The sequence below is a fragment of the Alosa alosa genome, chromosome 1, assembly GCF_017589495.1.
Source record: "Alosa alosa isolate M-15738 ecotype Scorff River chromosome 1, AALO_Geno_1.1, whole genome shotgun sequence".
NCBI lineage: Eukaryota > Metazoa > Chordata > Actinopteri > Clupeiformes > Clupeidae > Alosa > Alosa alosa.
The window spans coordinates 24,972,199-24,984,144 of record NC_063189.1 but is presented as its reverse complement, the minus strand read 5'-3'; the positions used below and the strand labels follow the sequence as shown (position 1 = coordinate 24,984,144).

General features: G+C 38.3%; 1 protein-coding gene and 1 long non-coding RNA gene across 2 annotated transcripts in view; one reads left to right on the top strand and one right to left on the bottom strand.

The window, feature by feature from the left end:
- Positions 1–5,156: 5,156 nt before the first annotated feature.
- Positions 5,157–6,251, bottom strand: LOC125297636. The gene is made up of 3 exons (XR_007194077.1): positions 6,240–6,251; positions 5,877–6,051; positions 5,157–5,497 (listed from the first exon to the last, which is right to left on the bottom strand). It is a non-coding gene; the product is annotated as an uncharacterized LOC125297636 (long non-coding RNA).
- A 4,032-nt stretch (positions 6,252–10,283) lies between these two features.
- The window catches only part of yeats2 (YEATS domain containing 2), a 48,914-nt gene continuing 47,251 nt past the window's right edge, over positions 10,284–11,946 (top strand). Inside the window, exons 1-3 of the mRNA XM_048247226.1 lie at positions 10,284–10,483; positions 11,582–11,695; positions 11,839–11,936. Of these exons, the coding sequence (XP_048103183.1) occupies positions 11,596–11,695; positions 11,839–11,936 (198 nt within the window). The 5' untranslated portion in view covers positions 10,284–10,483; positions 11,582–11,595. The remainder of the gene's footprint in view (positions 10,484–11,581; positions 11,696–11,838; positions 11,937–11,946) is intronic.

The following is an 11,946-nucleotide window of genomic DNA, read 5'->3' as shown; positions in this document are numbered from 1 at the left end:
ACAAGAGAAATGTCTGATAATCAAATACTTGGACATCATTATTTTCTTTCTACACCCACATGCACTAAGACATTCCTCAGAGAAGTCCAAGAAACTGATTTATCGTTATATCTTTGATTGTTGACTTGTTGACATGACATCTTACTATGACAACTATGACTTTTATACTTATGCAGTGTACAGAGTTATTCCTCAGAAAGCTCAAAGGAACTGATTTATCTTCATCTCTTTTCTTTGTCCACTTTGACTTGCCTCAGTAACTTAAAGAGCCCTGATGACTTTTATAGTATGTTTTGGACTTTGATCCTTTTAAAACATGATCATGTTGTATAATAATCTTCATATCATGCTGACATGAAGATTTCTTTTTGTCTCCTTTCATTTACTTTCTTGATTTGAAAGCGCTCCAACATGCATGAGCACAATGCCTGTGCATGCAGAATCAACTAAAGCACTAAACTTGCTTTGACTGCATGTTATATTGCTATCATGTCACTGTTTAAGTCTTGGCCTCTGTCTCTAATTGACAGATGAACTTAAATTGGACATATTTGTTTTTTTGTCTTATATTTGAGTATGTCTACATGTCCTTCTATGATAACCAAAGTCAAACACAATTTAAAGAGGTAATTATGAGTTTTTCTTCCGGATTTTATTTTATTTTTTTCTTCAGTTCAGTTTATTTCAGTTCAGGTTTATTGTCATATGCATATTTAGTACAAAGAACCACAGCAATGAAATACAGTGTGCCTTATCACTCTCTCAGCACCAGTCAATACATAACAATTATAAAATAACATTTAAAAACATCCATTACTTTAGTACTTTTGTGTGAACGATTCTCGGGACACTGAAAGACCAGGGCTCATGAAACTTGGTGGGCATGTAGCCCCACAAGTATGACATGGAACCATTGTTTTTCGTTTTGATCCGTCACCCACCTGCCGCACCGGGCTCCTTAGATACGGTTTTCTGTGAATATCTCGAGAACCATAAGGCCTAGGTATGACACCCTCTGAATGCATGGCAAGTTTCGTGGAATTACGTTCATGGGGGACCATACAAAAAATGAATATATGTGAACATTTAGTGACTGTACACTACGCATGCACACACACATGCACTCATGAACAAATGCAAACACACACGTAAAGATACATGCAAACACTTGCAGGCACACACACACACACACATACACAGGTACGCAAACACTCACAATCACACACGCATAAATACACACACATAGACACACACACACACACACAGTAGACATGCAGGCATATGTACGCATGCACGCACATGCACACACACAGGCACGCACGCACAGACTCACATACACATAAACACAAACACGTACAAGCACGCATGCACAAACACACCCACACACACACATAAACACACCCAAACACACACCCACAAACACACACACTCACAAGGGAAAACACACACACAGAGAAGCACACATATACACACAAGCAAATGCACACATTCATTTACACAAAAGTTGCAAGAGTAGGGCATGGAATAGGAGATGGAGACAAATTGACAAGCGTAAATTGCGGTACACCAGAACTTGTGTTGACTTCTTTGCTGATTGTTTTTTTTGTTTTTTTCTTGCTGACAGGTATGTTTGTAATGCTACAATAAAGCCTGTTCAAATGACTTGTAGCCTGTCTCATGTAGATGATGGTGATGTGGAGGGAAGATTTATTTACCTGGTACTACCACAGGATGTCATGAATGCAATGCTCCATACTGATGGAGAGGTTTTGCTCTGGAAAGAGATGGTTCAGATGCTTTACATTCCACATACTCATACTAGCTGGTAGATTGACTTTCCATATATCACTGATTTCACCAGAACAAAACAGGATTCACACGGAAATCAGCAATGCGGGCTTCCTAACAATTTATTTTTTAATGTTCCTTCCTGCATGACTTCTTCTGTTACCTCTGTCATCCTTGTTCTAAATTTCAAAGACATTTAAGCTGAACAAAACCATCTGGAAAGAGATAGCTTGACAAGAGAGATGTCTAATAATCAAATACTTGGACTAAATTATACTAAATACTAAATTATTCTTTTACAGTACACCCACATGCACAAAGACATGCCTCAGAGATGTCCAAGAAACTGATTTCAGTCAGGATCACTTTGTCAAGAAGGTTATTGGTAATGCATAATGTTTCATTTGGCGGTATGGCTCTGTTCTGGGAGCCCCCTGCCCTTCCACGTGCAAACATAGATAGATAGATAGATAGATAGATAGATAGATAGATAGATATACTTTATTGATCCCCAGGGGAAATTCAAGTGGAAAGCCTAAGGCAGAGAGAGCAGCAAGATAAACCCCCATAGGGTACAGAACAGACCAGACATCAATGTCAACACTAGCGGCAAGAGTAGGCAGGCTACAGCAGCTCAAAAAGGGCGCTCTGAATGATGTCCACCAATATAAGAGCGAGTGATCAGCTGATCAATCAGCTGGGTCAGCTGAGCAGTTAGCCAAGTGCTGGGTGTGACTCCGTGGCCTGCCTGAAATAACGCTATGCTCCATTTGTCATAATTCCTTTGATTGTTGACTTGTTGACATATTTTAACTATGACACAAAGTTATTCCTCAGAAAGCTCAAAGGAACTGATCTTCATCTCTTTATCCTTGTCCACTTTGACTTGCCTCGGTAACTTAAAAAGCCCTGATGACTTTTGGACTTTGTACCTTTTAAAACATCATCCTGCTTTTGGGAACAATGCATTACTTAATCAGTGACAAGGCATGGCAGTATTCATACGCAAACCAGTGATGTGGGCTTCCTAATACTACTTTATTTTGTAGGCTAATGTTCCTTCCATTCTGTCAGCCCTCAGATGCATGATGTGATGTGATAGCCTTCCAAACAAAACTGTGAAAATTAAACTATTTGTCAACAGAGACCAATAGAGACTAGGGGTTTGTAACGGTGTATAAACTATTGTTCTGAAATGAGTTTAGCTCCCTTATGTGTTTAACAGTCCCAAAGATGGCGGCGCGTCTATTTCACAATCTTGACCCCTGGGCACTCTTTACTTTACATAGCCTAGGCTAATGAAAAGAATGAATTCAGCAGAGGTAGCCCAGAGCTCAGGCTATCGGTGCAAACGGCGACGTTCGGAGGTCCTTTGCTATGTGTAACAGACCGCTGTCAACAGCAACGGGTTTCACTGAAAGTCAAACCAGACGGGTTGATCAGCTGTACAATAAAGAATGTTTGATTCAAGTTCAGTGTTGTGTGTGGTGAACTATTTGATTTAAAAAGACATCATTTATGGGGTTGTTTTTGTCTCGTTTTGGCGTCACGTCGGGTTTGCCCTGTCAGGATTTTCCGATAGACTAATGATAACAATCTCATAATGCTGCTGATATTGAATTTTAATTTCTGCCTTGTGAGAGGAGTTCAAAGACATTTAGATAAGGATTAATTGGGTATTGGTAAATAGAGTATATGATGGATACCTTTTTGGGCTGTACCATGAAGGGAAAACTGATTCAACCATATAAACCATATATTTTCTGAAAGCTTATACCCTCATGATGTGATCTAACATTCATTTCTCATTTTCCCATTTACTTTGCTGCCCCTTCATAATACATAAGGTATGAGTAAATCGGGTATTTGGCTGATACCTTCGGGTCTGTGCCTTTAAGAGAAAACTAATTCAACCACCAAACCATATTCTGAAAGCATAAACCTCAGGATGATATCAAACATGGGTTTTCACATGTTCCATCCTCCTCTTTACTGCCCATTCATAAAATAATAATAATAATAATAATAATAATAAGTTTATTTTATATAGCGCCTTTCTCAAACCCAAGGTCGCTTTACATAGTAGGAAGGCAGGGAAACACAATAACAAACAAACAAACAATACAACAGAGACAAAGGCAGGGAAATACAATAACAAACAAACAAAACAATACAACAAAGACAAGTTATCTGTAGGAACTATGTGTTGGGTGTGGAGGAGAAGTGATCATTAAACAGAAAGGTCTTGAGATGTGCTATGAATAAAACATATGGGTATTAGTAAATCAAGTGTATACATTTTGGGCTGTATAAGGGAAAACTAATTACACCACCCAAAACCTAATTATACCACCCAAATCATATAATGTCTGAAAGCATACACCCTGAAGATGCATGTGAACGAACATGGGTTTTGACATTTCCCACTCTCCTCATGACTTTGCTGCCCGTGCATAATACATTGGGTATACACTGTAAGAAAATTTCCCGTAAAAAAACAGGAATCAACTGGCAGCAGAGTTTCCAGGAAGTTCCTGTTATTTAACGGTGCCCTGGTTTAACATTAAGTTAATGTAAAATAACAACATTCATTTCCTGTAAATTAACAGGAAACAACTGGCAGGACTTCCAGGAGCTTCCCGTTGTTTAACGGCAGACTACCATAACATTAAATTCCTGTTAAGTATATAACATCATTTTCATGTTGGGTAACAAGAAAAAAATGTGATCTTCACGTTAGTTACACAACAGGTCTTTAATTTTTTACAATTACAGGAAACAAGTTCCATATATTGAGTTCATCCACTCTCAAATCAACATTTTAAAGATAAAAATCCATTTTTTCACATCAGTTACTTATTTGTAGTTTAACAGATATTTTATTTCACAGCACTTACTTGACAGTCTAACAGTAAAGTAATCTTTATAATCTTTGAAAGATGAAGGGACATGAAGCAAGATAATAGTAAATAGTAATTCAGGAACATGTAGACTGACTATAATCGTATTTCAGGATCAGGGAATAAGACACAGAAGAATTATCATGGAAAAAAAAAAACATCGCGATTAGGCTCGTGTATCATGTATGAATGTAAAATGTAGATACATAGTAGTATTTTGAAAATCGGATTTCAAAGAACAGGTAATAGGATACAGAGGAATTACAATGGAAAACAAATACATTGCATTAGGCCCGTTTAAAATGTAGACACGCTATCTAGTAGTATTTTGAAAATCGTATTTCAAAAAACAAGGAATAAGGTACAGAAGAATTATCATGAAAAACAAAAAACATCATCGATTAGGCTCGTGTATCAATTATGAATGTAAAATGTAGACATTGATCTAGTTGTATTTCAAAAAAATCGGAAATAAGGTACAAAAGAATTATCATGGAAAATAAAAACATCGCATTAGGCTTGTGTATCACATATGTATGTAAAATGTAGACATGTTATCTAAAGTAGTACTATTTCAAAATCAAATAAGATACAGAATAATCATCACAGATATTTATCAATTATCAATATCATTGCATCGCATTGGCCTTGTGTACATGTGAGAATGAATAAACTGACAGATTATGTCCAGAAGTAAGAGATGAGTATAAATGATAATCAGGGAGGGAATCAAGTAACATTCATGAGAAATCAAGTAACATTCACTTTACTTATTAGTGATTGTTCTTAGGCTTCTTCTGGGCCTTTTTCTGTGAGAGAGAGAGAGAGAGAGAGAGAGAGAGAGAGTTACAAAAACTGATAGGGTACACTAGGATTCATGTAGAGGAAAATTGTGCCAAAGTGAATGAATCGGATGTGAATTTGTAACGTTAACACACTTTCTCACAATGAAATTAACTGACATTTATTACTTACTGTAACTGCATTTATATTTGATTTAATCAGTTGTATAAAGTAGAAGTATAGTGTTATGTGGTTATTACAGCAGTACTATGCATGATTGCTCTCTTCAGAGGGTGTAATCCTGCATAGTAGTGCTTATAACTACATAGTAGACTACTACACAACCCCCCCAATACATACCACACATAAAACAAACTCTGGTTCGAAAGTGTGACATGAACTTACCTCTGAAAGAATTCAAGGGTGCACGCTGCCTCCTCCTGATATTGCAGATTCAGAATATAGAAGGTGGAGAAACATGTCGCAATCCCTGTTAGAAATGTGGCGAGGTTGGACCCTTCACAAACGATTAAGGATTCAATGCTGACCATCCACTTTTGATGATTACCTTGTCGTTCACCTGAAAAAAAGAATTTTCATATTCAATTTAAGATATAGATCCACATGTCAACTATGATTAGATTCCTTTTAGGATTTTGTCCAAACAAAATTCAATACAGAAAAAAAAAAAAACATTTAATGTTCAAAAGTTGATTTAAATATGTATATGTTGATCATTATTACTCTAGTGAATGAAAACAAACATACCTAGTAATATCATGGAAGGTCACAGGTAGGCTTAGAAGACTCAACATCAGCTACAGTCGCACATCCCTTAGCAAAAGAAAAGAAAGGCACTGAACAACTCTTCATGATGTGTGTGTGTGTGTGTGTGTGTGTGTGTGTAAGGAGTGAGTGAATGTGAGTTGTCTGCAAGGTGAGTATGAAAGGTGTGTGTGTGTGTGTGTGTATGTGTGTCTGCCGTTGAATGATTAAAAGTGATGAGGTGGGTGTGATAAGATGTTTGTGTGAGGAATGTGTGTATGTGTGTGCAAAGTGAGGGTGCTTGCTTTTGAAATTGTCTGTCTTATCAAAACCACATTGTTTATGGTTTCTATATATGTGTGTCTAAAGACCTAGATAGATAGATAGATAGATAGATAGATAGATACTTTATTGATCCCCAGGGGAAATTCAAGACCTGCATGTCTCTTTAATTTGGCAATCTGGAACACAGCATGGAAGGTCTATATTGGGTATATTGTCATGAATTTAGGTATGGCTCACATAAATAGACGCAGTGGACTGATGCCCACATATATGACATGTAAACATCTTCCTGTTGCATGCAGCTAGCTCAAATGAACTCAGGAGGAATACCATACCGTGTCATGCAACCACCTCTGCTATGGAAAGCTAGCTAGGCTACTAACTAGCATTAGCTTTCTAAACTGTCAACTGAAGGACTTAACACAACTTTTAGTAATTACCAGCACGGGCGAAATCCATGCATACAAGTAAACACTGAAAGCAGTAGTCACACTACACTGATCCGTTTGTGCCATATTGTTTATTTGGCCACTGGTTTATTAAACTGATGATGCTAAGCAGACTTAGCTAGCAAACAGTGTTATAGCAGGTAAATCACGCGAGTTAAACTTTTAAAAACTCACACGATACCCTACTCATACCAATACTTTTAGATGGCTTCAGATTGCAATGGAGAAACATAAAATTTGATCAACAAGTGATAACGATAACGCATGGCTTAAGGGCTTGGCGTGGTTTTGGCTAGCTGAATAGCACTGCTACTAACCGTTTCAGCAGGGTAACATTCAGAGATGTTGTATTTTACAACTTGTATAAACATGACCAGTGTGCTTTCAAACGTTGTATTTCTGGTCAAAGATGACAGATAAACTCACCTTATTGTGTTGATGGGTTTGGGTATGATTCCAACGTATCGTCTTCTCTCAGCAGACAGCTTCCCATCACCAGCTCGAAGGTAGCGTTAATAGATAGCGGGGAAATGCGTGTGTTCCAGAATAAACATTACGGCGTGGTAAATAACAGTGTTGGAGCCTGATTTTACACATTTGTCTTACTAATGACTGGAAAGTCCTGTTTATTGAAGGAAACAGGTGAATAATGTTGGAATCTGGGTGTAAATTTACAGAAACTTTTTACAGTGTAGGTAAATCAGGTGCATGGCTAATACCTTTTGGGCTCTGCCATTTAGGGAAAACTGATTCAATCACCTAAACCATATATTTTCTGAAAGCATATACCCTCAAGATGTGAACTAACATAGGTTTTGACATTTCCCACCCTCATCATGAGTTTTCTGCCCATGCATAATACATTGGGCATACATTTTAGGCGTTTTTTTTTTTATCATACATAAATCCTGTTAAGAGATGGGTGGCCTTTTATGTGAAAGTAATTGTGGGTGGATATAATTACTTGACAAAAACACAGCAGACTTCGGCAGAATTCCAGATATCCAAGATTCAGGCTTTACTTTACAATAACGCGCGTCAAGGGAGAATACAGCCTTCAGCTCAGAAGCATCGACTACCATTCTAACTACTACTGGAGGAGACTGGCCTTTTATGCTCAATTTGCAAGGGTGTGGTTCAAGAGGACGTCATAGGTACAACGTCCTGTGATTGGCTTTCTCTTCCCGCCGTTAGGTAGAAATGTTATACAGGATGTTCTAAACATTCTTACACTTAAATCATTGTACTCCTTGTACTGAGACTATAAAAATGATACCAAACATGAATACATTTACAGTTAATAACACAAACATATAATTCAGCTAAAGTGAACCCTAAGGTCTTTGTCTAACCCAAAGACAGAACAAAGGAGCTTGTGGACAGATGGTAGGAGCAAAAGGTGCCCAGCCAGTGGGGACATTTCACACCTACATCTGCATTGAATAGATCAAAGAAAGAAAGAGAGAATACACTTTCAATGTAAATGGAGCGAAGCCTCCATCTAGTCTGGGGCAAGAAAATGTCATAAAAATAATTCCCATCATACGGCACCCACACACACACACACACACACACACCTCCCCGACATTCTAAATCAATTGTATGCACCATAATGCTATAGAGTCTAAAGTACTCATATTCCATGCTATTGATCTACTTTTGCACACAGCTTCACAAGACCTGGTGCTAGGGCTCAGTTGTGTTTCTAAAGTCATATCTAGTGACCTAGAGGGCTGAAATGTGGTCAGTTCAGAGATGCTTCTTATCTGGCAGAAAGAAAAAACAATATTCTAGCCTCTGTAGCTCTGTGCCAGTACTTCACACAGCTATTGTGATTGTTTCCTAAGAAACTGCAGGGTCTGAGCTAGCTTTCTAAAGAGGTCAAGCATTTGATGGTAGGCCAAAATAAGTGGGAACAGTGCCCTCTGAAGTATAGGCACAGTGCAATGTCGGGGGTAAAAGCCTAGAAATGGCCCAACCCAGATCAGGTTGCTCTATTAAGCTTCAGAAGAAACTCCTTGATGGCATCCTAGATTTAGGCCACAGAGCTACACTACAGCAATATAATAAAAGTTAAGCTATTAACAGTTAAGCATTTTAAAACTAAGGCTACAGATAATGTTATCGCTGTATTTGTCAATATTAGTACTAGAGGATAGGACTGCCTAGTACTAATAGAAGTATGGAGGTGAAGTGGTAGAAGAGTCTGTAGTAGGGGGGACACCCCTGTTCTGATGGAGCTTGGCAGATTGTTCCACCATCAGGGACCACAGATGAAAAAAGCCTCAATTGCCGTGGGAGTTGGGGCAGCAGCGCCAGACGGCAGATCCAGCAATCACTTTGTATGCAAGCATTAGTGACTTGAATTTGGCAGCTAATGGAAGCCGGTGGAGCTCAGTGAACAGTGGGGTAACGTGCCCTTTTTGGCTGATTGAAAACCAGACGGGCCGCAGCATTCTGGACCATCTGTAGCGGTTTTACCACACAAGCTGAAAGGCCTGTGAGGAGGATGTTGCAGTAGTCAAGGCATGATATAGCCATGGTCCGTACTAGGAGCTGAGTGGCGTGTTAGGTTAGGTACGTTCTGATTGTCCTTATATTAGCATGCATAATGCATTCCATTTTTGGTTACTTTGGTTGTAGACTGTTACTTGCTCACTGGTGGCCATAATCATTCAGTTCATCAGAAACCATAAATCAAAATGTATCTTAACTAATGTCTCAACATGTACATTAACAGTTTATTTAATGTAAAGTTAGTACTTTAGATTTCCTAAACAGAAATACAGAACCAGTACTACTTACCTTAGTAAATGATTATGCACAAACACGCATAACAGTTACCGGTATATATATTTGGCCTTTACCTATGGTCTGCGTCGGTGGGGTCTACAGAGAAATACAATTGACATTGTAGGTTAGTTCTAAACTAACTAAACAAACTATATTCAAAATGCAAACAACTTAACACCAGCATCTAAAATGCAATTTTTTCAATGGGGGAGGGTCACTTTAACAGCTGTTAACACTAATATAGGCCTAGCTGTGACTCAGGAGGTGTTATCATACCAAAATGTTATCTACAGACATGGATCTTTTCCAAATGTTTAAGTAACCTTTGCCACCTTGAGTGGTACCGACATCTGGTTTGGCCCATGGAATATCAAGCTACTGGCCACTCAACTTCAAACTGACCCTCTGCAATGTATCCGCGACGATGTATAATGAAGACACTTTGATTTTTAGCACCACCTGCTGGGAACAGTTAGGAATTGCAAGGCCTAAGTCTTCTCAGCGCTATGGTGTTAGCAACTGTAGCTGTACCCCTGTCAACCCTGTGTAGCAGTGCCCCTGATAGCACGTATGGACCCAGGTTCATTATTCCCGGTGTAGAGTAATTAGCACCTTGCAGAACGACACATTATCATCATCCAGTTTCATCCATATTACTTCTACACAAACCGTTCTCGCTGGCCTCGCGTTTTGTTGCTGTCCGTCCATGGTGAAAGAGAGGTAGGGTGAGATTTTATTTGGAATATGGCTAGCTAGCTTGCAGCAACACTTGTGTGATTTTGTCGAGACTGGTTTAACCTTATTTAACTCCGTGCAATCAGTAACTCAATGTATTACTTCAAACTATACGTCTAGAAGTCTAACCATGAATGATTATGAGCTATAATTTCTTGCAAATGGTCTAAACAAATTGCCAAGAGACCAACACATGATTAGCTAATTCAGGCCAAAGGGGTTTGCCGGTGTGGAGTGTTGGTTGTACCGGAGACGACGCTGTTAGCAGTGGATCTCCCGAATAGCTAACGCTGTAGTGTCAGGTAGCGTGTTTGGTGCTAATGCTATCTCACAAATCACGTTGTGTACAAGTCAATTTGTTAGCTTTGTCATGTTTGCGTTTTCATTTTAAGCTTTTCTGTTATTCAATTAAATCTGGGTAATGTCTTGCACCGTGCCATAGACAATCACAATGGAATGGACCTTGCTCATTATTAGTAGTGCAGAGAATGTAATGTTCTGATAACAGCTAGCTAATAAACCAAGCAGCCAAGTGGATTACCAAATAAGATGTTAACGTTAAACGTTATTTTAAAATTGTGTTAACGTTAAATGCAATATCTTACTGAAGCGCACTGAGTTGCTTTCAGCTGTGTTAACTGTAAACATTGTTGTGACAGATTTTGATGAATCGAATATAACGGATGTTTTCAGACATTAAAGTAACGTTAGAATCTAATTATTGATAACTTATAGCATAGCATTGTCAGTAAGATTTCAGAGAAGAGCCAACTAACACACCTTGTAAACAGTAACTGCACGACAAACTGTTACTTTTGTGTTGCGTTTCTCATTCAGGCTATTAGAAATGAGTAGAGTGCATGTATACTTTTTGTTGTGTTGTTTACGTCCATACCTCCATTCAAAATGTGAAGAAAGAAAAAGCTTTGGGGAAAGTAGGCAACGTTACCAATATAATGGAAAGGTTAATGTGTTTATCGTTTTATAATGGATGGAGATCTCTGCAAAGAGAAGCCAAACAGGGGGAAGGCCAATGTCTTTTTCTGAAGTCTGACATAAGATAAACTGTTGTTTGTTAAACAGTTGACAAAACAACCATGTCTGGAATCAAGAGGAAAATTGAAGACAATGACCCAGACTATGAGGACATATCACAAGTTCATGAGAATAAGAGAAACAAAATTGTGGAACAGAATGGTAATCATCTTGCATTCAGTTTATAGTTATTAATCATTGAATTCATAAATGTGATAGTTAAACATTAGAACTTTCCAAACAGCTGCATATGTCGTGACACAAATATGTGTTTTTATCATTTATTGCACAAAAAAATATCTTAGCACGGGATGCGACGGTGCAGAAAATTGAAGTCATCATCAGAGAACAGTTTTCTATGGAGATGAAGAATAAAGAACATGAGATTGAAGTGATTGGCCAAGTAAGTATCA